This window comes from Grammomys surdaster, unplaced genomic scaffold, assembly GCF_004785775.1.
Source record: "Grammomys surdaster isolate TR1022 unplaced genomic scaffold, NIH_TR_1.0 194, whole genome shotgun sequence".
Lineage (NCBI taxonomy): Eukaryota > Metazoa > Chordata > Mammalia > Rodentia > Muridae > Grammomys > Grammomys surdaster.
The window spans coordinates 3,643,925-3,670,618 of NW_021604639.1; the positions used below are offsets into that span (position 1 = coordinate 3,643,925).

Sequence of the window (26,694 nt, forward strand, 5' to 3'; positions counted from 1 at the left end):
TCTATAATGGAATCCAATGCCCTCTTCTGGTGTGTCTGAAGACAGCGACAGTGTACTCACATACATAAAAAATAAATAAATAATTCTTTTTAAAAAAAAACCACTCATCAGCAACAAGAATAAGAAAAGGGTCACAGCGGAGAGGGCTCAGTGAATGAATAACATGTCACACAAGCCTGAAAACCTGAATTCAGATCCCCAGAACCCATGCAAAGCCATGCAGCAGTAGCATGTCTGAGAGCCCATGGTCATATGTCAAGATGGGAAGCAGAGACAGAAAACATCCCAGAAGCTCAAGGCCAGCCAGCCTGGTGCACACAGTGGTAAACAACCAAGAGACCCTGTCTTAAACAATGTGGAAGGTGGAGACTCCCACTCGTGTCCTCTGACCTCCACATGTGAGCCATGGTGCACATACAAAGATTAGAGAATGGGAGAGGAAACAACGATCTTTGACAGCAGTAATAACTGCTGTTCTTCTGTTCTTGAGATTTACAAAACTGGAGAAAGATCTTGAGACCTGGTGAAGGTCAAGCTGCCACAGCCCTTGCCTTCTCTCTCTCTCTCTCTCTCTCTCTCTCTCTCTCTCTCTCTCTCTCTCTCACACACACACACACACACACACACGCACACACACACACACACACACTTGGTTTGTTGTTGTCGTTGTTTCTGACAGTCTCACCATGTAACATTGGCTGCTCTGGAACTCTATAGACTCAAGAGTTCCGCCTGCCTCTGCCTCTTCAGTGCTGGGATTAAAAGATTAAAGGTTTGCACAGTCACAGCCAGATTAACCAACTCTTCTCTCAATAGAGATCTCTCTCCCAACACCTCACCATGCACCTGACTGGCTCCCTTTCCAAGAACCAACAGAGCCACCCACAGGAGCAGGTACACTGGTGCTATTTGCTGCTGATATATCATGAAGAGTACGGTTTATTTTGGATACTTCCGTGAAATAAAATAAGCATGGAATTAATCCACTCTGGCTGGGAATGAACAGTGGAAAAGGTTAGCAAGTTTCAGTGTCCCTGTTGTGGTGTGATGTCCATGAGCATCATGGTGCCTCTTTGTGTGTTTGAAACTTGAAAGAAAGGAGAGAGAGAGAGAGAGAGAGAGAGAGAGAGAGAGAGAGAGAGAGAGAGAGAAGGGGAGGAGGAGGAGGGGGAGGAGGAGGAGGAAGAGGAAGAGGAAGAGGAGAAGGAGGAAGAGGAGGAGGAGGGGGAAAAGGAGAAGGAGAAAGAGGAGGAGGAGGAAGAGGAAGAGGAAGAGGAGGAGGAGGAAAGGAAAAGAAAAAGGAGGAAGAGAAAGGAAAGAAAGTAAATCTGTCTGTGGGCAGTTAAGTCAACATTCAGGGACAGAATCAAGTGCATTCAGTAGTGCTTCTATGATGAATGTAAGAGGTGGGATCACACTGCATGTCACTCCTCACTGTGGCCCCAACTCATGTAGCCTAGAAGTCTGCTTGAAACAAGAGCTAATGAGACAGGAAGGAGGGCGGGAGGAAGGGAAGCAGGAAGGGGACACTCAAGGTATAAAGAACATTGGACTAGGGGCTGAGAGAGACAACTGTGGTCATGGCCTTGGGCATGTATGCTTCCTGCTCTGCAGCTCTGGATCACACAGCTCCTGCCTGAGCCCCATCCTGGGGCTGCTGAGAATATCAAAGGCACACGGTACTAACAAGTCTTCTGTTTCCGCCAGGACAGAGTCTGGCTCAACCACTGATCTTACCCCGCCACACCCCTTACCTTGACCCTGGCAACTTGTCTCTAGCCACAGAACTCACTTCCCCTCCTCTCCACCCTCTAAAGAGCCTCTTTCCAGTTGGGTGGCAGAATAGTTTTTCGAGAACATTTTTGTAAAACACTATGGTTTAGGGGGATTTTCAAACAGACCTAGAATACAAACTTACCCCCTTCCCAGCACATATCCATCCAGCAATAGCTCTTGAAATTCCTAGTACACCGTAGTTCTTCTTTTCTTCTGTTCCTGCCACACCTGTGTATCAGCTCAGGACCCCCAAGACAGTGTTCTCAGCACAAAGGAGATTTGTTTGTCCCAGAGGGAAAAGAACAGGGAATAAGAGACAAAGGCAGGAGATGGAGGATGAGGGAGAAGGGGAAGGGAGCGAGGGAGGTAATTTGTCCTGGAGGACAAAAGACTGCCTCTAGGTAGTGGATAGAGAGGAGACAGATGTAGCCCAGATGTGGTCCATAAAATGGCAGTTTATAAAGGCAAAGGGGGAAACCCCATGTCAGGGTGGGGTGTTTAATTTTAATTGAAAATATTAATTAGGTGAACCAAAGGGGGCTTTTGATTGCTGGACTTCAATATTTTGATAGCTGGATCTTGGTAGTCAGCCTCAGGAGGAGGAAGTGGTCAAATAAGGGAATAGACCTGGCTGGCTAGCTTTACAAATATAACAGTTTTTAGCGAGGCAGAGGGAATTAGAGAGAAGGGCAAGGCCTGCCAGAGTCATGTAAGCCAGGCCCAAACTGACTAGAATTCCTTTAGCCTGTCTTTTTTTTCTTTTCTTTGAAGTTTTTTTTTTTGAGGGTGGGGGTTTTTGATGGTTGTTGTGTTTGGCTTTGGGATGAGGTAGCCCAGGCTGGCTTTAAACTTGCAGCGATCCTTCTGCCCCTGCCTCCTGAATGCTGGGATTACAGGCATGCACCACCATGCTCTGCTCTTTTTGAGTATTGTAAATGAACTCCTGGATACCCTAGTATCCTACCTGCCAGCGTTTTAAGCAGTTAAAATGCAAGGCCCTGCATTTGACCCTCAGGACAGAGAGAAAGAAAAAGAGAAAACTGCAGTTTGTCTGGAAGAGGTCTTTGTGTGGCTAGATTGTTTTAATCAGGCTCCAACCAGAATTAACAACCTTCTCTGGAGTCTCTTTGAACTTTTACAGGTTCTTTCTGCTTCTTTGACTCCTATGCTATCTTATTTGTTGAGGAAAATAATATTAGAGGCTGGGGAGATGGCTCAACAGCAAAGTGTCATGCAGTCATGAGGACCTGAGTTCAGATCCCCAGCACCTACCTAAAGGCCTGTGCCAGTAACCCCAGCTCTGGGAGGTGAAGACAGTGGGATTCCTGGAGCTCCCTAGCCAGCCAATCTAGCCAATTGGTAGGTTCCAGGTTCATATTGACCTCTGTGTTGGGAAAAGGAGCAGGGTCACAGGGGCCCAGGCCATTGAAGAGGATATCCCTAGCCACAGGCAAATGCAACATACTCTAATCACTCCTGGCAAGGAGCCATCACAAGGACCACTAGGCACGTGATCTCCTGCAGACATCCAGGCACACACCAGCACACATGAGCCACAAACAGATAGGCATATGCAGACCTGACAAGCCACAGTGAGGTATACACACTGGGCTACAGACAGATATGGAGACAGGTTGAAGACAAAGGTAAAGACACAGCCCCTTGCTAGGCAGTAGTGGCGCACCCCTTTGATCCCAGCACTTGGGAGTCAGAGGCAGGTGGATTTCTGAGTTTGAGGCCAGCCTGGTCTACAGAGTGAGTTCCAGGACAGCCAGGGCTACATAGAGAAACCCTGTCTCGAAAAAACCAATAAATAAATAAATAAATAAATAAATAAATAAATAAATAAATAAGCCAAACAAACAAAAAAGACACAGCCCCCTGACCTCAAGGCCATATTTATACAAAGCCTGCACAAAGGCAACATTCTACCAGGAATAGTTATGAGTTTACATCTCTGATTACTTTGTGGTTCCCCAGACACCCAGTGTCAGCCACCTTTTGCTGACTTATGCTCCCACCCCATGTCTAGCATCAGTCATCTTGATCCATGCCAGGTGTCCATATCAGTGTCTTGGTGTCTATACATAAACTGGCCCTCTGTTCCCTGCACACACACATGCTTGCCCCCCACCACATACACATCCCATGTCTCTAGCTTACTTAGAAATGTCTAATTGCTCCCTTTGCTTTGGAGTCCAGCAGTCATTTGTGTGCTAGTTGACTTCACAGCACTCACTACGTCCATCTATACACACACACACACACACACACACACACACACACACACCTGGAAATGACTGTCATATGACAGTAAAGCCCTGTCCCCATAGGGCTCAGACTAACTGGGAAGACAGGGCAGCAAGCAAAGAACAACAATGTATTCCTTCCCAATGCATTCCTTCCTGTATGTATTCCTCCCAAATGAAATGTTTCATTCTCAAAACTTACAAGGTTCAGCAAGTTCAGGAAACTTACAAGACTCACAAGACCCCCTCCCTAAGCTTATATGAACAGTAAACAATTGCTGTACAGAGACTCTTCTATGAAGCAGCTTGCAAGTTGTGCAGAAGCTCTAGGGATACAGTTTTTGTGAGTTATCACCTATGTTAGATGGGCTTTTTAGTGACTGATTTTTAGTAACCCATGAGTTTGTAAGCAACCCCAAAACTGGTTGATTTGCTGAACTCGACTTGGGTAGAATCATTTCTTTTGTCTGTTATAAGGGCCACATCTGGAGAGCAGACATTTGTTCACATCCTCCCAGCATGCCTCAGGGAGTGAGCAAGTATGGAACCCTCTTGGAAAGGATGCATGAGGTCTGAGAGCTAGCAGCAGGATGGGGTACCTCTGAGAGAGACATGTGTGTTGTTCTAGATAGAAGAGAAGTGCCAATACCTAGATGGGGCTATTGAGGTAAAAGCCTTTGCATCACAAGCCTAGTGATCTGAATTCTATCCCTGGAGTCCACAGTGGAAAAGGAGAATGGACTCCATGAAGTAGCCTCTGACAAAGAGGTTCTTGCTTACCTATAATCACACATGCACACCATATGCATACAAACAGGCAGTAATAATAATTAATGAAATAAAAAATTGTAAAAGATCTACACGGAACAGGTGCAGAGAAGGAAAGAAGGCAGGAGTATAGAGTCCATACTAGAAGGCCAGACTATAGCATGACGGCTAAGAGACAGGCCAGACTGGTAGAGACACACTGGGAACAGTATGAAGTTTATCAACTACAAGTGAAAAGCATGGAGTTCTGCCGGCTGGGACCCAAGGTCTGCTATAAGCGCTATGACTGCAGCCTGTATGAGCATCCGTCCCTGCCGAGAACATGCCAAGTTCCATTCTTGGCTTTTGACTGGGTCTCATGAGGAGCAATATCTCCATATCTGAACCATGCCCCTGCCTCTTACACTTCCCAGAGCCAATCTCTATCATATTATAGCTGCAGCTATGCTGGGGGAGCATTTCTAGACCACTCCACTAGCTTGGGCCCTGCTCCAAATTGTTCCTTCCATGAACTTCTGCTTCAGAGGATGCAGCACGTGGTAACAGTCCTATCATCAGTGTGATCACTGGCTGAATGTCACCTCTCTCATGACATGGCACTGTGGGCATGGAAGACTGGTCTTATTTTCAGTCTGTCACAGGCCTCACACTGCGCCTAGCACATTAAGAAGTTAAATAAAGGGCTGGAGAGATGGCTCAGCGGTTAAGAGCACTGACTGCTCTTCCAGAGGTCCTGAGTTCAAATCCCAGCAACCACATGGTGGCTCACAACCATCCGTAATGAGATTCGATGCCCTCTTCTGGTGTGTCTGAAGACAGCTACAGTGTACTCATAAATAAAATAAATAAATAAATCTTTTAAAAAAAAAAAAAAAAAAGAAGTTAAATAAAGCTGGGTACACACTTTTGATCCCAGCACTTAGGAGACAGAGGCATATGAATCTCTGTGAGTTCCAAGCCAGCCTGGTCTATATAGTGAGTACCAGGCAGCCAAGGCTATGTAGAAAGACCCTGTCAATTAATAATAATAATAAAATATAATAATAATAATATCTATAGACTGAATGAATGGATAATGGATCTTAACATTGGAGTATTGCATATATATGTATACATGCACACACACACGCGCGCACACACATACACACACACACACACACAGATGGGCCTGAGAATATATACTCAGTAGAATGTTTGCCTAGCATGCATGAGATCCCAGAGTTCAAACCAACCCTAGCACTACATAAAGTAAATATGACAGTGCATACCTGTAATATTACCATTCAAGAGATAGAGGCAAAAGGATCAGGAATTCAATCCTTGGTAGACACATTGGGAGTTCAAGGACAGCCTGGGCCACATAAGACCCTGGTTCAAAATAATAGTAGTTCTTTCTAATGTCCTGAGAAAGTAAATGCAATTAACAATCAACCATCAGGTTACTAAAAATAATAGCAATAAGTCTGTTTTTAGCTTTTGAAGTAGGGTCTTACTCTTCAGTCCAGGCTATCTTTGGACTCATCATGCAGCACAGGGGGGCTTGATGCCTCTTGGAGTAGAAGAAGTATTGAAAGTCCAAAATAAAATTAGTCTGGGGACAATTTTTCTCAAACTTCTTCATTCCATTAATCTGCTCCTTTATCAGAATAATGATTTGGCTTCAATTAGAAGCTGCTCACTATAGTTAGTCAACTATAGTTCAGTCTTTGCTTCTGAGATTCAACCACAGTCATTGCTCAACCACTGGGGAACCTGGGGAAAATAAGAAGCACATGCTGCCGGGCGGTGGTGGCGCACGCCTTTAATCCCAGCACTTGGGAGGCAGAGGCAGGCAGATTTCTGAGTTCGAGGCCAGCCTGGTCTACAGAGTGAGTTCCAGGATAGCCAGGGCTACACAGAGAAACCCTGTCTTGAACAACCAAAAAAAAAAGAAGAAGAAGAAGAAGAAGCACATGCTTTCATCTAGGAATCATAGTCCCAAGCTAAAGCTGGATGATAGGCTAAAATAGCCATCTTCCTTCCTGACCCAGAGTCCCTGAGAGTGGAACAACCTGAGCAGCTTCAGATAGCAGTCCATGAAAGGTCCTGTGAGGTAGTAAGTGAAGTAGTACTACCCATGAACAACTGGAAGGTTGTATGTGCTCATATGTGTTCATGCACGTGAGTATATATGTGTATATTGTATATAATGAATTTCTGCATGTACATGTATACACATGTCTGTACAGGCACATGTGCATTTGAAAGCCAGATGTCTGTATCAGTTGTCTTGTTCAGTCACTTTCCACCTTATTTTTTGAGACACTGTCTGTCACTGAACCTGGAGTTTGTTGATTAGGCTAGAAACACTGACCAGGAAGACCCAGGAATCCTCTGTCTCGGCCTCCACCAAGTGCTGAGACTGCAGGCTTGTTGCTGTTCCTGCCTTTTCTCCCCTGGGTTCTGGGGAATCAAACCCCAGTCCTCACGGTTGCAGGGCAAGCTGTTTTGCACATAATCTTTTTGTTGCTAAAGATATTCTATTTCCAACTGTATGGAAGGTTTTTTTTTTTAACAAAACAGATCAAAATATTAAATCATAACTAAATTGCTTACCCATCTTTATGACTCATGGGCAAATAATTTAATAATCACTAAAATCATGTTCTAGAAATTATTTCATTGCCTTACACACCCAATGAGGGTGACCAGTCAACATGATAGCAAGCATGTAAACTGAGACAACATTCCAATCAAAGGCAGGACATGTTTTCATTACTCTGAACAACTTTACAATAGTTTTAAAAAACTCTCACCCAGGGAGTTTAAGGTTCATGGGTCATGGCAGCAAGGCTCTGAAACTTCCAGTGCTTTAGGCTCTGGATGGGGCTCAGCCCCTGGATGGGATCTGATGAATAACTGGTTTTATTGGTTGTATTCTAATGATGACCATTCAGGACCATTCCTCTGGGGAAATCACACATCATAAAGCAGGGAGGGATTCTGATGAGGTCCACAGGAGGGCACTAGTATCCAACATGGAGCCTGCCTTTTCCAGAAGACATTCCCAACAATGCTTTCTTCCTGTCCTTATACTCAGTGTCTTGATAGTCATATTCATATATATATATGGCCATCCCTTGGGCATTTGGTCTTCAGGAGCCCTTTAAACATTTAACAGTTTTGAAGATTCCCCCAAGACCATAATCAAAATTTAATCATATGGAAAAGGGAAGCAAAGATCAAGTTAAATACTTACAACATTTTAATAATGAATTTGTTACATGTTAACAAAAACAACATTATTTTAACGCAGGTGATTGTATTCCCAACCAAAAATACATTTGGAGAGAGATGAGATTTTGCTTCACATGTTTGCAAATCAACCTGATGTCCAACTATATGGAAGGCAGATAGATGCCTCTACATTTGTCCTGTGGGAACAGACATGTGGGTACCATGCATCCCCTAGTGAACTCCATCATACATTCCTGAGCAACTCAATTCTAAACGCTGTTGGGGTTAGCAAGATGGCACAGCAGATAAAGGCTCTTGTCTCACAGCCTGAAGGCTTGAGTTACCTCAATCCTATCCCTGCAGCTCATAGCAACAGAAGAAAACCCATTCCTAAGGTCTCCCTCTAGGCTCCACACATGTACCCATATGTACACATGCACACATATGTGCCAGATGCTGCATCATCATCATCATCTTCTTCTTCTTCATCATGCTTAATAGAATAAATAACGGGCTGGAGGGATTGGTCAGCAGTTAAGAACATTTAACCCAGGTCCCATTCCCAGCACATAGATGGGATCCTCAGTCCCAGAAGGGAATCTGCTACTCTCTTCTGTCATCTTCTAGTACTACACATATGTGGTGCTCAGACATACATTCAGGCAAGCACCCACATACATAAAATACAAATAAGAGGGAAAAGAAGAAAGCAAAAAACTTAGTATTCTGTAAAATAATCTCCATCTTCTGAATTCCTTGACCTCAGGGATCCCTAAGTCACACTTGAGAAGTTACCTCTTTGAAGCATTATTAAGGATAGCTGTCATTTTTAGAACTCCAAAATCATCTTGTCTGCTTATTGAGAGAGTTTCTTGTACCCCAGGATATCCTCAGGACCCTTCGACTGCCACCTCCTCGGTGCTGAAATTGCAAGCCTAAGCCACTACCTCCAGAGCGTTTATGTATTTATTTTACTCTCTCCCCTTGTAAACCAATGTCTCCAGGCTTCCGCTTCTTCTCCCTGACTGCTGGCTTGAGGCTTGAGTGTCTGCTAGACACAGGATATTCTCCATCTGGTTCCTTGGTGGCTTCCGGCACCAGAGTTAAATCAGGCTAAAGTCTCTTGACCCTATCTCCATCTGGCTTGTTTGGTCTGGTGCTTTGTTTGTTCGGGGAGTTTTTAAAATTGAGAGAAAGAGTGAGGGGAACAGGGCCGGGGGTGAATCAACCCATGACACACAGGACAACTTTGATGAGCCCGTTTTCTTCTTCAGTATGTGGGACCTAGGGATGGGGTAGGTTGTCAGGATTGACAAAGTGCCTTTTACCCAGTGAGTCACCTCACAGGCTGTTTCCTGGCTTTTAAAGACAGACTCCATAGTCCAGGCTGGCCTGACTCCACATCTAATTGTCTTTACCTCACAAGTGTGGGATTTCAGGCAAGTACCACCATGACCCCTGCCCACCTTCTCGCCTCGTGTGGAATCTGACAGACACTACTAATAGACCTCAGATAGCTTCTCAGATCCACCCTTTTTGAGAGTTACCAAACTCATTGCTCGGGCGACCACTATACTTGATATGGTTTAAAAGGAAACAAGAGGGTCCAGAATGTAGTGCCGTTGGTAGAATTCTTATCTTTCATGCAGGAAGTCCTGGTTTTGATTCCTAACTCCTCCCTAACACATCCCTAAAGGGGAGGGGGGCTGGGAAGGAGGGAGAAGCCTCAATACTACATACAATTGATGTAAATGCTTTAATATTTTTATTGTGTTTCATCACGTTGTTTTCTTTGGTCAGGGGAAGGATTTCATTATGTGTATTTCAAAGCATGCTAAAGTCTATAGGCTTCTCCAGGCTTCCCACGTTCGGGCCAGGGCAACCAGCCAGTAAAGGGTGAGAGTTCTTTGTGGGTGTGACTCATTCTTTCTAGGCAAAGCTGACAAGCTGCACGTGGGTGTTGTCCCATGTTATCTGCCCAGGCCAGGCTGAGAGAATAGCCAATCCCCCGCAGGACATGCCCCAGACGCCGTCTGTGTATCCCCCCGACACACACACACACACACACACACACACACTTGTGGAATGCACACAGGCTTTATATCAAATCCACATGGTGTGCCGGAGCAGCACGAAAGGGCTTGACCAGGCTAACAGTGTACCCAGGCCCTGCGAGCATTGGGGAGGTTCAAGGGAGCTAAAAGGTCATGAAGTCTTGCTCCTCATCTGGGGCCCCTGGGTGACAACCACAGCCACAGGAAATTGGATCACCAGGGCGCTCTGCGTTCCCAGTCCTGACCTCTGTACTCTGAAATCAACCCAACTAAGAGAGCAGAATCTCTGCCAAGACGTAGCCAGAACCCACGCATACAGATGCAAGGGGCTGTCCACTGAACTCTGGGGCGGAGCAGGAGGGTTCCTCTGTCCTTTCTAGCTCGCCATCGGCAGAGTCCCTAGGCATGCTCACAGGATACAACTTAAATCTAGCCATTGCGCTGCGGGGTACTGGGACCTGTCCCAGAAGGAGAGCGAGAAGCACAAGGAATAGAGAAGGAAAACTCTTCCAGAGGTTCCCAGGTCCTGGTAGGACGCACGCCGAGATGAGTGGATCCTGGAGGCAGATGCCATCCTAGACTTACTATTAGGGTGACAGACCGGCAACGCGATCCTCTAGAAGCGCAGACCCAACGGAGAGCCACGCACCACGACAGCTAGCACTCGGGTCCCCGAGGGCGACGCCCAAGTTCCACATCTGTCTCTCTGGACTGGCGCCCCCAGCATACCCTGGCCTCCCTCCCCACCCGGCTCCAACTCACATAGACCGACGTGATGTCGGAACGATCATAGAAGCTCAATTCTCCGATCAATTCCAGGGAGGGGGACACCACGTCGTCCCCGGCCTCCAGCTCTAGGTCCCCCTGCCCAGGGCCGAAGGGGAAGAGGTCCTGGCGGCTCAGGCAGCCTCCGGGTCCCGCTAGCAGCAGCAGCTGCAGCAGCACCCACGTCCACATCGCCCAGCTCCAGCCGCTCGCGTCCAGCATGTTTCCCAACTGTGGTCCCGCAATCCCGGCAGTTTAGCAGCTCAGGCGGAGGAGGCGGAGATGTAACCCTACGCCCCTCGGCAGTCCCTCCTCAACTCCCGCCTCCCGTCGTCCCCACCCCTGGAAATGGGGAGGAGAACCGAGGGGCTATGGGGGAGGGCCTGTCCGCCCCGTCTACCAATGGCAGCGAGCAGTAGGAAGAGGGGCGACACCAAGGTCCCCCCGCGCAACAGTGGGCGTTGGTTCCCTGCATTCCGGATCCAACCCTACGGTGGGCTCTTATCCAGAAAGAAGGAACTCAGCAACAGCATTCTGCAGTTAGGCAAGTTCCTGGAGAGCGGGCAACCAGGAGACAAACACTCTGAGGCCAGGGACAAAGCCCACCCTAGAAAGGATTCTGAGCGGGTGCTGGAATTGAGCAAAAGGCACAAATGTGTGTGCCTTTACTCATAAGTTATAGGATTCCACAGGAAACAGGAGCCCACACCTGCCAGACAAAGTCACAACTGTGGGACACACTTCAAAGTCAGATTTGCTTGGACGCCTAGCAAGAAAGACAGTTTGGGACTGGAGTAATTGGTCAGAGAAAGCTTCTGTGTGGCATGCTGGGAATCAAAGCAGGTTTTCTGGAAGCAATGCAGTTTCATCGGAGGCTAGAGAAAGGTGGTCCTGGGAGGTGGAAGGTGGGGACAGGGTGGGTTCCTGGACAGTCCTCGATAAAGAGAACTTTTAAGTGATATTTCCAATCAGCTGTTGATCGCTAATTTGGCACCTTAAGTGAAAATATAGAGAGAAGCCACTGGAACAATCTTGCCGGGGACTGGGGGTGACCCGTGAGAAGGAAAGAGGTTGAGAAAGCCAGGAAATTAATAGACATTGCCGTGAGAGAAAGAATGAAACCTAGAAGAAATGAAGTTAAAGTTGAATTCCACCGGAAGGCTGGAAAACTAGTGCTGGCTTTGAGAGCAAGGGAAGAGGATGCTGGGGATGCGGGATATCCGACCCTTGACTCAGAGGGGTCAACAGGATGCCCCTGTTTCCTCTCAGCTGCTGAGAGTAAAGACCTGGAACGTCCATTAGTTCTCCCAGTATACAGAACATTGTGTGTGATGGGGCTACTGGAGAATGTGAGCCTTGGACCAGCAAAATCATGAAGAAAGAGGCAAATGGAATACAGCTCCTGAGCATAAAGGTATTGATCTACGAGGATGCCCTTTCATTTAAGCTCTTGAGTGGTCAGCAATAACAGGTACCAAGAGCTTTCTCGGCACGCTGTGTTCTGTGTTCAGTATTTTCTCTTAGGTTCTCAATAACAGGTCCTTCTGCTGGCATGGCCAGCACTTTACCCAGCTGAGCCATCTCTCCAGTCCTGGACATGCACGAACACACACATGCACATGTACACACACACAGCATGGGAATGAAACCTAGGGCTTCATCATGCTAGGCAAACACTCTGGCCAGATCCTTGTTTTGTTTTGAGACAAGGTCTCATTCTATAGTCCAGGCTGGACTAAGTTCATAGCAGCCTACTAGCCTCAGACCTCTGAATATAAGTATGAGCCCCTACACCCAGCTGGTCATTAGTTTATTTGCAATGCAAAGACTCAAACCCAGGGCTTTCCACACAGCAAGCCCCTCAACCACTGCATGGACTTGAAACCTCTACACTAAGTTGCATCTGTGCTGCTCTGTTATTATCCCCCTTGCTCAAGTCTGCTGTCAGATCTACTGTGCAGCTCTGATCCATTCCATAGGCCCAGGTGTCCTTCCTAGCTCCCCGGCAACCCCATGCCATCTGTGCATTGCACGGCTGATGTCTAAGATCCTAGGCTTTAGCTTGCCTTGTTTTAGTCACTGAGAATGTTGTGCAGGGGCTTGGGTTCCCCTGCACAGAGTACTCATGGACCCCCTACAGCACTAAGACCCAGTAGAGGCCGAGACAGTGAGCTCACCAGCCTTTTTCCCACCTGCAACCTTTCTTTTTCCTTCAACCCCCATCCCAAGCTCGGTACTCATTGGGGCTGTCCTAAAGCTGTGGTCCACGCCTGGAATGTGCTTATCCCTCTCACAGATTCTCTCCCTTTTTGGTACTCAGACAGCTGCTGAAACTCCCATTGGCCGGTGGATTTTTTCTTGGTGACTGTAGGAGCAGAGCCTGCCTCCTCCTCCTCCACCCTCCCACCCCCTTTACTAGCTGCAGGAGAGCAGCAAGAGCACGTATCCCCATCATTGATCAGGAGATTCACAGGGACAATTGAGGAATTGTTACGAGGGTTAGATAAGGTGATCCCTGAAATTAGACAAAGTACATAATCCAGTTAACAAAGCCTCCGTTATTATCTGGACATGTTGTTTTCATGATGTTGATTGGTGCAACATCCCCCTAGAAGGTATCAGGTGAATCAGATACCACAGCCTTGAATACATAATCCCTTTTGTGAGAAGATGGCAATATCCTGGGGGGGGGGGGGAGAAGGGCAAGATAATGGCCCAACAAATACACAAAGAGTGAGGCGAGATGCTGCTTGTGGGGTGCTTGGCTTCTACTTGAACAGCCAGGAGCCGTGTGGTGAATTTGGGGAGCCACATCCAGTCTCACACAGCTAGTGAAAGAGCAAGGGCTTATGCCTTGCTTTGACCCCAAAACTGATATACCATCTTGCCTTTCCATGGCAGCCAAGGTTTCTGCAACCTAAACAGAGCCCTTGATCTCTGCATGGTAGATGCATTTGGTCCAGTGTTTGTAGCTAACAGCCACACTCTATGTGTGTTTATGGTTCCTTACTTACTTCATCAGCCTGTACTGTAAACTGTCGTCACTATTTATAGCTCTGCATTCACTTCCTGTTGCCTGTAGCTGGGAGATTCTACTGCTGAGAATCCCAGCAGGACACTTCGGGCGATGTCCCCTGTTCCTTTAGGATTTCTACTTCCAGATATTTCTCATAATCTGCATCATAAACTGTGCTCTGAACATTTTTCAAATGTGTATAAAGGTGGTATACACCTGAAATTCTAGCATTTGGGAAGTGGAGACAGGAGGATCGAGGTCATCCTCCCATCCCCAAGGTCATCCTCCCATCCCAAGGTCATCCTCCCATGCTCAAGGTCATCCTCCCATCCCCAAGGTCATCCTCCCATCCTCAAGGTCATCCTCCCATCCTCAAGGTCACCATCAACTGCTTAGTGTGCTCAATGTCAGCCTGGGCCAAAACAACGAAACAATTTATAATAATGTGATTTTTTTTTCAAGTTGTTTCATATAATTTTTTTTTCATTCTTTGGAGCAAGGGTCTATGTCCTAACCCTAGGGCACTATGTGCACATGAAAAGGGTTAACTTTAGGCTGGAGAAATGGCTCAGCGGTTAAGAGTACTGACTACTGTTCCAGAGGTCCTGAGTTCAATTCCCAACAACCACATGGTGGTTCACAACCATCTGTAATGGGGATCTGATGCCCTCCCTCTTCTGGTGTGTCTGAGGACAGTGACAGGGTACAGACATACATGAAATAAATAAATAAATCTTAAAAAAAAACGAAAGAAAGAATGAAAAGGGTTAAGTTTTTAAGACTTCAGTAGGCCAGATATGATGGCACACACCTGTAATCCCAACACTTGGGAGGTAAAGATAGGACAAGAGTTCAAGGTCAACCTTGATTACCTAGAAAGGTTTGAAGCCAGCTGAAGCTTTTCAATAAGTGAAACAAGGGGTTCAAGAGGTAGTTTATTAGGTTAAAGTGCTTGCCTTGCAAGTGTGACTGTGGAGGGTTAAGATCCCCAGAACCCTCATAGATGTCAGGCAGGTGTGGTGACCTATCTGGAATTCTAAACTCTGAAGATGGCAACCAAGGTTGCTCAGAGAAGTCTGTCTAGTAAGACTTGCTAGATCCATGAACTCTGGATTTGATTGAATACGTGAAAACATACTTTTTTTTTTTTTTTTTGGTTTTTCAAGACAGGGTTTCTCTGTGTAGCCCTGGCTGTCCTGGAACTCACTCTGTAGACCAGGCTGGCCTCGAACTCAAGAGATCCATCTGCCTCTGCCTCCCAAGTGCTGGGATCAAAGATGTGTGCCACCACCGCCCAGCTTCTTTTTAAATTTTAAGTTAAAAAAAAAATAGGTGTGGTGGTTCATGCCTGTTATTTCAGCACTAGGGAGGCAGGGTCTAGAGAGGAAGACTCTGGTGTTTGTTCTTGGCAGTTTCTAAGCCAGTGAGAGACTCTATCTCAACAAACAAGGTGGGAGCTGGAGAGATAAATCATCAGTTAAGTTTGTCTATTGTTCTTGCAGAGGATCGAAGTTTGACTTCCAGCATTCACATCTGGCAGCTCACCATTGTCTGTGACTCTCCAGCAGATATACTTCTATCCATGTCTAGATGTTGCTTACAAGATCTCAGAGGACTCAAACAGTGTTCTGGCTAGTTTTATGTCAACTTGACGCAGGCTTGAGTCATAACTGAGAGGAGGGAACCTCAGTTGACAAAATGTATCCATAAGACTGGTCTGAGGATCAGTCTGAAGGGCATTTTCTTAATTAATAATTGATGTGGGAGGGTCCAGTATATTGGGGTGGTGCCAATCCTCGGCAGTTGGTCATGGGTATCATAAGAAGGGTAAGAAAGCCATGAGGAGCAAGCCAGTAAATAGCATTCCTCCATGGCCTCTTCACCAGCTCCTGCCTCCAGGTTCCTACCCTATTTGAACTCTTCTCCTGACTGCTTTTGATGATGTACAGTTATATGGATTAAAATAAATTCTTTCCTCTCCTAATTGCTTTTGGTCATGGTGTTTCATCCATCAATAGAAACCCTAAGGAAGACAACTGACCACCAAAAGCCCCATCATAGCATGTGACAACCCATCATTAGAAAGCTAACCTTCAATCCGCCTTCTACTTCTTATATAGCTTAGCATCACTCCCCCTTAGTCCAAGCTCACAAGCAGCTGGAACTGAGACAGGAGACAGCGATGGCTGCAGGCCCAGGTGAGGGTCTATGACACATTTCCCTCCTTCTAAGATGTAATATCAACAGTCCTATTACCACCACTATGGACAAAGCTATCAAATGTCTATCATTGTACCATTCGCTTATTCTGTTGCCATGACTATACAGTCAAGGTAGTGGGTCACCACAACCATCTCAGCTCTAAAATCGTCAGGCGTTACATGATCCTGTAAGACCTAGGAGACATAGTGAGTTCAGAGCTATATAAAAGCCAGTGTGTGCAGTTGGAAGCCATCGGGCTTTAATGTGTCAGATGCTGGAGTCCCAAGGCCAGTGGTGAGTCGCTGTCCCCACCCTCACCTCCAGGGTGAGGACCAGGGTGTGTATCACATCTGCCACATCTGATTACGTCAACATCGACATGGGGTGGAGTTTGCCTTCCTGCTTTCACTTGCCTAATCTCCGGAGTTCTTTTTCAGAGACTCTCCTCAGGGAAAAACTGGATCCATGGCGTGATGGCCAAGCAGCCTAAAAGAATTTCAGGATGAGCAGAGCTGGAGCTTATTCAAAACAGAAAGGTGCTCAGAGAAAGGACATGAGTGTCTCCAAGTGACTTCATGGAAGATTCTGGAAGCTTCTGGAATTTTGTTGTTGGACAGGTTCAACTTCCTCCATCTGTTTCTCTTTTCCAAAACTGAGATTAGAGAGTGGCTTCAGAGGTGACTTCTGAATTACAATCTGATAAGATAAAGCCAGGAGCCACTAGGCTTACGTAAGGGTTTGGGGTTATGTAAGAGTTGGTGTCCTTTTACTGTAAATTCCATTTCTAGGGAGATGACTGGAAAATTGCAGGCTGGCAGCTGGGAAGAAAGGCCTTAAGCTAACACTGATAACTGCACTTGAATGCCCCCTTCTCAGCCAGCAAGAGGCTCTGCCAGACTCTAGAGTTAGTGCTGGTTCCATTCCCCACCCATAATTCCCTTCAGTTACTCTATATTCTTCTGGCCACACCATTCTGATTCTGTATGTTTTCCCAGCCTCTGATAAAGAGAAGTCCCTGCTGTCTGGCCCTTCCATGAATATGCCTGTGAAAATCAAACTCTAACTGGAGTCACCTCCCCACTGCTGTTTTGAGTTTTTTCAATGAGCGTTGAGGAAGCACTCATCAGGTTCCTTCATCGGCTCAGACTTACTGTGTGCTAGGCATCGGTTCCAGCAGGGATGGAATCTTTCTCTATAGAGGGCCAACCAGATGGTAAATGTTTAGGGTTTATGGACCACAAGGAAAAATTCTTAACCTTTCTAATAAGTTTTCTCACCAGAGTCATGCTTTTCCCTTTTAAAATGCAAAAACCATTTCCAGGTGACACAAGAATGGATGGACTTGATCTGGCCTATGGGCTGACAGTTGTCCTGGTCACTGCAAATAAAAACATGTTAAATTTTCTCTCTAGCTGAGGGGCACAGCAGTCAACAGAATAAGAAATGTGCTGTGACTTTTAGAGGCGGGGCCAGGTGGGAAGTAATCAGGTGGCTCCACCCTTGAAGGAATTAACTATTTCCTGGAACAAGGTTTTCACAGGACTGGATTCCTTACCTAGAAATGTTTGTTGAGATGGGATCCGCTTTTCTTCTGCACAAACTGCTCACAACTCCTGCACAGACCCCAGCCAAGGAGACTGTATTGGTTAGTTTTTGTCAGCTTGACACAGCTTGAATCATGAAGCTCAACTGAAAAACTATCTCCATTAGATTGGCCTGTAGGCAAGTCTGTGAGACTTTTTATTTATTGAAATTTTGATACAGGGTCTCTCCCCCTGCAGCCTTGGCTGGCCTGGAACTCACAGAAACCCACCTGCTCCTGCCAAGTGATGAAATTAAAAGTGTGAGCTACCATTTCCCAGCCACATCTGGTTTTTGTTTTTTGTTTTTTGTTTTTAATGATTGATGTAGGAGAACCCAGCCCATTGTGCATGAATATTTCCATCCCTGGGCAAGTGGTCTTTGGTTGTATAAAGAAATCAGGCTGAGTGAGCCATTATTCCTCCGTGGCCTCTGCTTCAGTTCCTACCTCCAGGTTCCTGCCTTTAGGTCCTATCCTGAGACAAGAAAGACACCCTAATTCAGAGTATTCTGGGGGAAAAGGATGCCACTGTGGTCTCACCCAATGAGTGCTTCTGATTTTACCCTACCCATCCCTCAGAACAATGTTGGGGAGTTGTCTAGTTCCCAAGTTATCTATTTTAATAGTCCCACGATTTTGGAATCTCTTCATCTATGAAAGTTTCGGGGGCAGAGACAAAAAAAAAAAGTTACAACTTTCTTTAAAAGAAAATACATAGGGGTTTTCACTATGTAGACAAAGCTGGCCTTGAACTTGTGGAGAGTCTCTTGCCTCTGTCTCCTAGTTGCTGGAATTACAGGCGTGCACTGCCACACCCTGTTACAATTTACTGTTCTCATCTTCTAAAGATAGTACATTTAAATTCCCAAAGAGAAATGATATCAGAATCAGGGTTCTTTTAACTATATAGGCTTAACCCTCATGTTGTATAAATTACATATATATGTGTAATAATTATATAGTGCTGGTGAGGTTTTATAGAGAGAGTATGTAATTATGCATAATACACAAGGATAATACATGTAATTTTTTTTAACAGTTTTACCACAGGTGAATAAAAGCTTTCTCACAGACCACAGCAGCCTGTGCTTGCCAGGAGCCTGTGGCTGCAGGGGAGGCCTGGCTCTGCCTGGGAACACCAGGCCCTGCTTTGCCCCTCCCCCTTCTCTCACTTCCAGCCTTTCTGCCCCGACCTGCCCTGTCCCCAGCCTTCTATCTTCCCAAAATGCCTTCCCTTCTCCCAGATGCCCTTCCCTACTGGGTCTTCATTCACTCACCTCCTCCTAGTTTTAATAAACATTGCTCCTGTGTTTCCAGAGCTGCTGCTTGCTTTGTTCTTACACCCTTGGGAAGACAGGCTTGGCCACACAAGCCTTAGACTTCAGCAACCTACCCTGAGAACAGACTCACTTCTCCTAGCTCTGAAGGCCTGTGATCAAAGTAGGCATGTGTGATGCAGGCCTTCTCTTGGAGTCCTTACAAGGTAGAAGAAGAGCGGTCAGCTGGAGCAGAAGTAGACAAAGCTGGATGGGGCTTGGGGGTGGTACAGCTAGAGGGCCTAAAGATTTTTCCGCTTCCTCCTCCTGTGGGGAAACTTTAACATGTCTGAGATTGAAGGCCTCTTGAAGGCAACTACACCTGCTCTGCTCAAGGACAGTAGGAGCTTGCCTTGAAATAATTAAAATAAATATAATCAAAAATAAATTTAAAAAAATTGAGGCTGTAGCTCAGCAATAGAACTCCTACAATGTAGTCTAGGTTGACTAGGAACTCAGTAGCCTAGCCTTGGCTGGCCTCTGATTCAGAAATGAACCTCCTGTCTCAACTTCTGTGCTGGGAGCCATACCCAGCTTTGAATATATATATACTCAGAGGTCTGCCTTCTGCCTGTTCTGCCTCCTGAGTGCTGGGATTAAAGGTGTGCACCACCATTGCCTGACTGATATGACAAACTTTTTGACACAGGGTTTCATGTAGCCTAAGCTGGTCTCAAACTCACTATGTAGCCAAGTATCAAGAGAACTCCAGACACTCCTGGATTTACCTCCTGAGTTGGGTTGAACCCAGGGCTTCATGAATGCTGAAAACAGCACCTACTGAGCTACATCTGGGCCCCCAGAGCGCGCTCTCTCTCTCTCTCTCTCTCTCTCTCTCTCTCTCTCTCTCTCTCTCCCTCCCTCTCTCTCTCTCTCTCTCTCTCTCTCTCTCTCTCTCTCTCTCTCTCTGCTTTTTGAGACAGGACCTCTCTATATAGTCCTGATTGTCTTTGAACTCACAGAGCTCCACCTGTCTCTGCCTCCTGAGTGCTGGGATAGAAAGATGTGCACCACCATGTCCTGCCCTCTTTTTAAAAATGGAATATTTTGTACTGCAGGTGATTTCTTCAACCTAAAACTTAATCACTTACTGTTCTTTTTAAGTAACCTATAGGTAGGGCAACATTCTCTTTACACACACACACACACACACAGAGAGACAGAGAGAGAGAGAGAGAGAGAGAGAGAGAGAGAGAGAAGCACTGTGAGGCACACCTATGTCTCTCTGTCCAACTCAGACCCAAAGGACACCACTACCCATTTGTCCACTTTGACCCAAATTTGGTTCTGTGATGTGGACCCTAGTGTTGAAAATGGAAGTCCAAGACACAATTGGGGTTCCTCTTCCAGGAACCAGAACACAAATATTTATTTACACTTGTAAGAAAGTTGTGTGCCTGGGGCCCCCTCTGGGATGAATGACTGTCTGACAGAAGTTTCTGGGTTTACAATAGAGATATTTTATCACAAAACAACAAAAATTAAAACCCGTGCCCAAGCTGCTGTTTAGAGCACGTGGAGGCAGCTAGCTCCTCAGCCCAGCGGTGAAACTTTCTTAGTCCTCTACAGACCTAGCCCGTCTCTGGACCTGCATGTGTTCTGAGTGCCAGGCTTGCCCTGGACCTGCCTACCAGGTGAGCATGATTTTTAAGTTGTATTTTAAGCAATGTTACTGGTGCCTTCTATGTTTTTTTCCTCTCCTTTGCTCTTCCTTCCTTCCTTCCTTCCTTCTTCCTTCCTTCCTCCTACCTCCGTTTTCCCTTCCTTTCTCTTCCTTCTTTCTCTTCCTCTTTTTCTTGTACTTTGAAACATGGTCTCACTGACTAGGCCAGTCTAGCCTCGAAGTCATAACTATTGCCTCTGCATCCCAAATACTGGAATTGCAGGTGTGCACTCCTATATCCAGCCTTACATTCATTTTTCTCATGAATATATAAACTAATCCAGATCTTGTGATGCATACGTGGGATCTTAGAACTAGGAAGGGTGAGACAGAAGGATTGTTGTGAGTTTAAGACCACTGGGTCTTGAGAGAGACTACATCTCAAAACAAAAAGTGCTGGGATGTCGTTCGACTGGTAGGGTGCTTGCCCAGCACACATGAAGCACTGAGCCACATGAGCTGGGCTTTGTGGGGTACACTTGTGATTCCAGAAGCCAGGAAGCAGATACAGGAGGACTAGAACGTAAAGATCATCCTCAGCCAGCCTGGGCGTGTGAGACTCTGTCTCAACCCCCAGCCCCACCTCACCAAACAACAACAAAGTAGACTACAAAAATCAAATCAGGGGAGCCACCTACCTGCCTCTGTTCCAGAGTTTCTCTTCCCTGGCCCAAGGCTGGTTCTGCATCTAGGCAAGCCCTGGGGTCCAGCCACAGGATGGCGACAGAGATCCTGAGTTGCTTTCCTCAGAAGGATATGAACTCTTTGTTTTGTCTCACTCTTGCCCGCACCAAAGGGAGATGTTGGCTGGGTTCTTGTGTGTAGGACTGGATCATGCTGTTCCTGATATTCATAGGATGCAAAGCAACGCAGGCGGCAACTGCCCACTGCTGGAGGCAAGCGGACCCAGAGTGAAAGACAGAATTTCGAACTTCAAGCATTCGTTGCTTTTCTTATCGTTGTGACACTTCAGTGACAGAAGCTACTTAAGCGATGGATGATCATCTCTACTTCATGGTGTCAGTCCAACATGGCTGGGGAAACAAGGTGGAGTTCATGATAGACCGAGCACGAGGAGGAGGGTGGTCCACATCTTGGAGGATCAGGAAGCACGGATGGGACAGAAGCTGATCCGGTGTCGGAACCCACACAAGCTAGGCTCTGTCCTCCGGGGAGACTCCTCCTACTTTCGTTTTCGTCGCTGTGAAAAATACCCTGACAAAAAGAAATGAAGAAGAAAGGGTTTCTTTTAGCTCACAGTTCCAGGTTACAGTCCATCAGTGAGAGGAAGTCAAAGCAAGAACCTACAACAGTGAGATCATGGTCAAGAGCAAAGAGAATGGATGCATGCATGGGTAGCATTCAGCTAGCTTTCTCTGTCCTATACAACCCAGGGCCCAAGACCAGGGACTGATGCTATCCATTTTCAGGGTGGGTCTTTCCACATCAATCAGTGTACATGGGGAGCTGAACTCAGATTCCCAGGCTTGCCCAGCAAGCGCATTATTCCCTAAGCCGTCTTGCTGGTCCCTTTGTTAATACATCTATGCATTATGTTTTCATTGTTTGTTGTTGTTTGAGTTATTATTTATTTTTATGTGTGTAAATGTTTTGCCTGTTATATACAGATATGCACCTTGTATGTGGACTACCCACAGAGGCCTGAAGAGGACAGCAGATTCCCTGGAACTGGAGTTACAAAAGGTTGTGAGCTACCTTGTGGGTCCTGGAAACCAAACCTGGGTCCTCAGTAAGAGTGGCAAGTGCTCCTCAGCACTGAGTATCTCTCCAGCCTTTGTTTGGTTTCTGTTGTTTTGTTTTGAGATAGGGTCTCAACTTGTAGACTGGCCTCCCACCTACCACAATCCTCCTGCCTCTACCTCCCAAGTGTTGGGATTACAGAAACGCATATATTTCATCATTCCTGTCTTAAGAGCTTCTTCATAGTAGTGGGTTGCGAAGGGGACAGGCTTGTACATTACATTTTAATACACACTATGAATAACACCCAATGTGTACTCCCTGATACATCCAGCAATTCTCCCATGTTCCCTCTTCTCTGCAGAGGAGGGGGCTCGCCTTTAGAGAGACAATGGATGTTGTTCAAAGGAGGGACTAGACTACCAACATCACCAGCCAGTGACAGCCTGGGTTTATTGCTGTGTCAGACTGACGGTATAGAAAAGCAAGAGCACAAAGACAGAACCCAGTGCTTGTTGAAACCCAGAGATTATTATTTTTACTGTCTAAATGTGGACACATAACCATGGAGGCAATTCTGTGATTTTTCCAATAACATAGCTTCTATGATCTTCTTCCTCTTCCCCCCTTCTCCTCCCCCCTCCCCCCCATTCTCTTTCTTTTCTGTTGTCCTTTTTTTCCTCTCCCTATTCTTTCAGCTCCCTCCTCTACCCCCTCCACCCCCACCCCATGCTGAGCATTGAATGCAGGCTTCCTGCAAAAGAAGCACACACTCTCCCACTGAGTCTGCAAAGCTCTGCCCCCTGTCCCACTTTCTGCCTCCTTTTGGAAGCTTTCCTTAAATCAGCTTTATTGCTGTGCAATTTACATGCAGTAAAACCCACCAATTTTAAGAAATGTGAGTTCCCAAGCTTTAACAAATGTGTACAGTGGTGTGACTACTGCTGTCACTGTGATGTGGAACATTTTAATTCCCTAACAGTCAGCCCTCTCTCCTACCCTTGCACCCGCAGCCAGGGATCTGCTTTTTGTCACTACGGTTTCACTCCTAGAGTTTCAAGTACTTGGACTCTTGCATGGTCTTTTGGAGTCTGGCTTTGGCTGAGCACATTGTTTTTGAGATTCTTCCTTGCTATCTCTCCACATATGCTCATTCTCCTGCTTGATTGCTGCATGACATTTAATATTTTAGATGTACAAATATTTGTTTATCCATTCACAAGTTGATGGGCATTTGGGTTGTCTCCAGATTTTTGCTGTCAGAGATAAAGCTGCTATAAATGTCTGTGTACACATTCTGTGTGAACATATGTATTTTCTATTTCTCTTGAGCAAATATCTAGGAGGAGGGTTGCTGGGCTGTGTAAATAGTGCAGATTGAACTTTACAAGGAACTGTCCGACTGTTGTCCAACATAAGTAAATGCACCGTGTTGCTTTTCTATCTGTGATACTTAGAAGCTGCAGACACTCCACATCCTTGCCAACACATGTGATCTGTGATACTGTCTTTCACTGGGGCTATTCCATTGCATGTGGAGTGATGCTTCCATTTAGGTTTTTTCTTTCTGGTGTTTGGTTTACTATATTTTATTTGGAATGTGTGTTTCTATATGTGTGTAGTACATGTACTTGCAAAGATCAGAGGGTGACATTGTGTGTCTTCCTCTATTGCTGTCTTCCTTATTCCTATGAGACAGGGTCTTAGTGAACTGGAAGCATATAGCCAACTGCTCAGTGAACTACTGGGATCTACCCATGTCTGCTCCCTCCCTGGGGTTACAGGTATATATAGCCATGCCCAGCTTTTGTTACATGAGTCCTGGGGATTCATACTCAGGTTCTTCCATCTAGCCTAGGCTATCCTGGAACTTTCTAAGTACCCTAGGCTAGCCTTGAACTCTCAGAAATCCTGTGCCTCTCAGCCTCTAGTGCTGGAATTAGGGTAGCTTTGATTTGCATTTTTTTTTAATGATTAGAGGTGTTAGAAACCCTTTTTTCCTCAAACAATCACTGTTTATTAACTGATCATGCTCATTTACTGTAGATGGGCTTGTAAATGAGCTCATTTACTGACTTCATGTTGGGGTACCCCTGTGCAATGTTGTATGACAAAACTTTTTTCCCAGGCAGATTCAATATACATATCAGCTCAGCCCAAAGAGGGGGAGTCCATGGCAGACCAGAATATAGATAACACTAAAGCCTAGCTTGGTGAACCAATGAGTTTTATTGTGGTTACTTACAGGAATATATGTGTCGTAGTTGGGGGTTCTTTTGCTGTGAATAGATGCCATGACCATGACAACTCTTATAAAGGAAGGAATTCAGTTTAAACTAAAAGCTTTAGTCCAGTATCATGGCAGTAAACATGGTAGCATGCAGGCAGATTGCATGGTACTGTGTGTGGTAGCTGAGAGTTCTACATCTGGATTGGTAGGCAGCAGGAAGAGACCAAGACACTGGGCAAGCCCACCTCTAATGATACACTTCTCCAACAGGGCACATCTCTTAATAGTGTCACTCCTTGGTGACCAAGCATTCAAATCTATAAGCTTATAAGGGCCAGTTTTATTCAAACCACCACAGTGGGTGAAAGGTTAACTTAGAGGAACAGAACTGACTCAAAGACAGCTGCATCACCAAAATCCCACCCCAGCATAAGGGACAGGTCATAGAAGCTGGAAACCTGGAATATACAAGGGCCAGCTCAACAGATTGGAGAGTATCCTTTCAAAGTGACTCTGGTCTAAACCTTTTCCAGGATCTTTGTCTAGTTTTCTGCTTCTTTCAGGCAGGTGATCTGGATTCAAAATCTACTTTGCAGCTTGCCTGGTCTCAGAGTCTTCTTTGCAGCTTTTATTGCTTACTCTGGCAGGGAGGGGCCTAGTGAATCTGATCAATTTCAGGGACTTCCTGAAGCTATTTGAGTTATTTACATTTCTGTTTAAGGAGCAGGTCCCTGACGGATAGAAAGTTTCAATCTAGAGTAAACTGTTACCTAACAAAATGTAGCAACATTCAGTCTGCTAATTGAACCCGCATAGAGTTTAAGAAAGGTGCAATTGAAGATCTGAAACAGAGAAGCTTCACTATCTTGTGGCTTACACCACTGATATTGCAGATTCTGAAGAAAAATGCTAATTTTGGTTCTTCAGGTACATGGAAGTTTCCAGCTTTTCTTAGCATCCTAGTCATTGCAATCTTAGTCCTGTGTGTGTGCCTATAGATTCCTCGTAAGAGTGCTTTGCTTTTTCATAAATAAGCTTCCTCCTGGCCTTTAAAAGCATCTTTAAGGCAAATTTCTTCCCAAGGTACTTTACTTTTAACTCTGCAAAATTCCTTCACTCTCTCTTAAGGATTTCTGGCACAGCAGAAACGTTTCTTGTCTCTGGTACAACTTCCAGGGTTCCAGCCAGAAAAGAAGCTGTTAGGGATCTCTTCCTCTGGACTGGCACAGCTGTGCTGCCTGCTGTCCCTTCTCTGCTCTTTGCCTATTTCACTGTGCAGTGTAGCAGGTGTGCCTTGACTTAAAACTGTGATAGAGCTTCATCCCCATAAACTAATTGTAAGATGAGAATTTCATACTGGAAATGCATACAGCCCACTAAACCCACTGAGCTGGCTGGCTTAGTACACCGCATACTGGAGAGTGCACCCCCATTTCTTCTCAGTCTTGGGGTGACTCTTATCCAATGTTGATGGTCCAGGAACACACAAAAGTTCAGAATGTGATGGTTGCTGTAGAATGCCTTTCACTTTCACATGATTAGGAGATCAAATTGTCACATCAAGCTTCCAGAAGCTCTGACCATCTGTGTTGGCCAAGAAGCAGTCAGGGTAGGAGTCAAGTTAAAAATTTAAATAATTGATGGACAGAGTGGGTGGCCCAGTGGTGGAGTGCTTGTTTAGTATGCATAAGATCTCCAGTTCTCATCTCTCAGCACTTCAAGAAAAAGTTTTTAAAAATTTAATTGACCGTCTTTGAAGATCTCAGGTCTTATACATTCTTTAGTAGAGATGTTGAGTTTAAGTAATTCTTTGTGTGGGTTCATGTGTATGGCACATGTATACTTGGTATATGTCTGTGTTTATGCCTCGGTGGAGTTCAGAGGTCAACCTCGGGTGTGGTTCCTAAGGAGCTTTCACCTTTTGAGGCAGGCTCTCTCGTTGGAACCTGGGGCTTACTGATTAGACCAGGCTAGCGGAGCAGTGAGCTGCAGTGAGCGGCCCCTCTCTGCCTTCCAAATAATAAAAAATATGAAATTCCAGCAGATGGCGCCAAGGTCCACTTTTTGCCCGCCCCCACTGCAAAGATTTCTTTAACCACACAGACCTAACTATAGGCTGTGCCACTGATAAAATTGCTGGTAAAATGGTCTAAGAA

At 45.8% G+C, this 26,694-nt stretch overlaps 1 protein-coding gene across 2 annotated transcripts in view; it reads right to left on the reverse strand.

Annotated features, from left to right (window-relative positions):
- Nid1 (nidogen 1) overlaps positions 1 to 11,110 on the reverse strand; it is a 73,751-nt gene extending 62,641 nt beyond the window's left edge. For both annotated transcript variants that reach the window (XM_028769925.1, XM_028769924.1), the window contains exon 1: positions 10,826 to 11,110. In XM_028769925.1, the coding sequence (XP_028625758.1) occupies positions 10,826 to 11,050 (225 nt within the window). In that variant the 5' untranslated portion in view covers positions 11,051 to 11,110. The remainder of the gene's footprint in view (positions 1 to 10,825) is intronic.
- Positions 11,111 to 26,694: the final 15,584 nt, after the last annotated feature.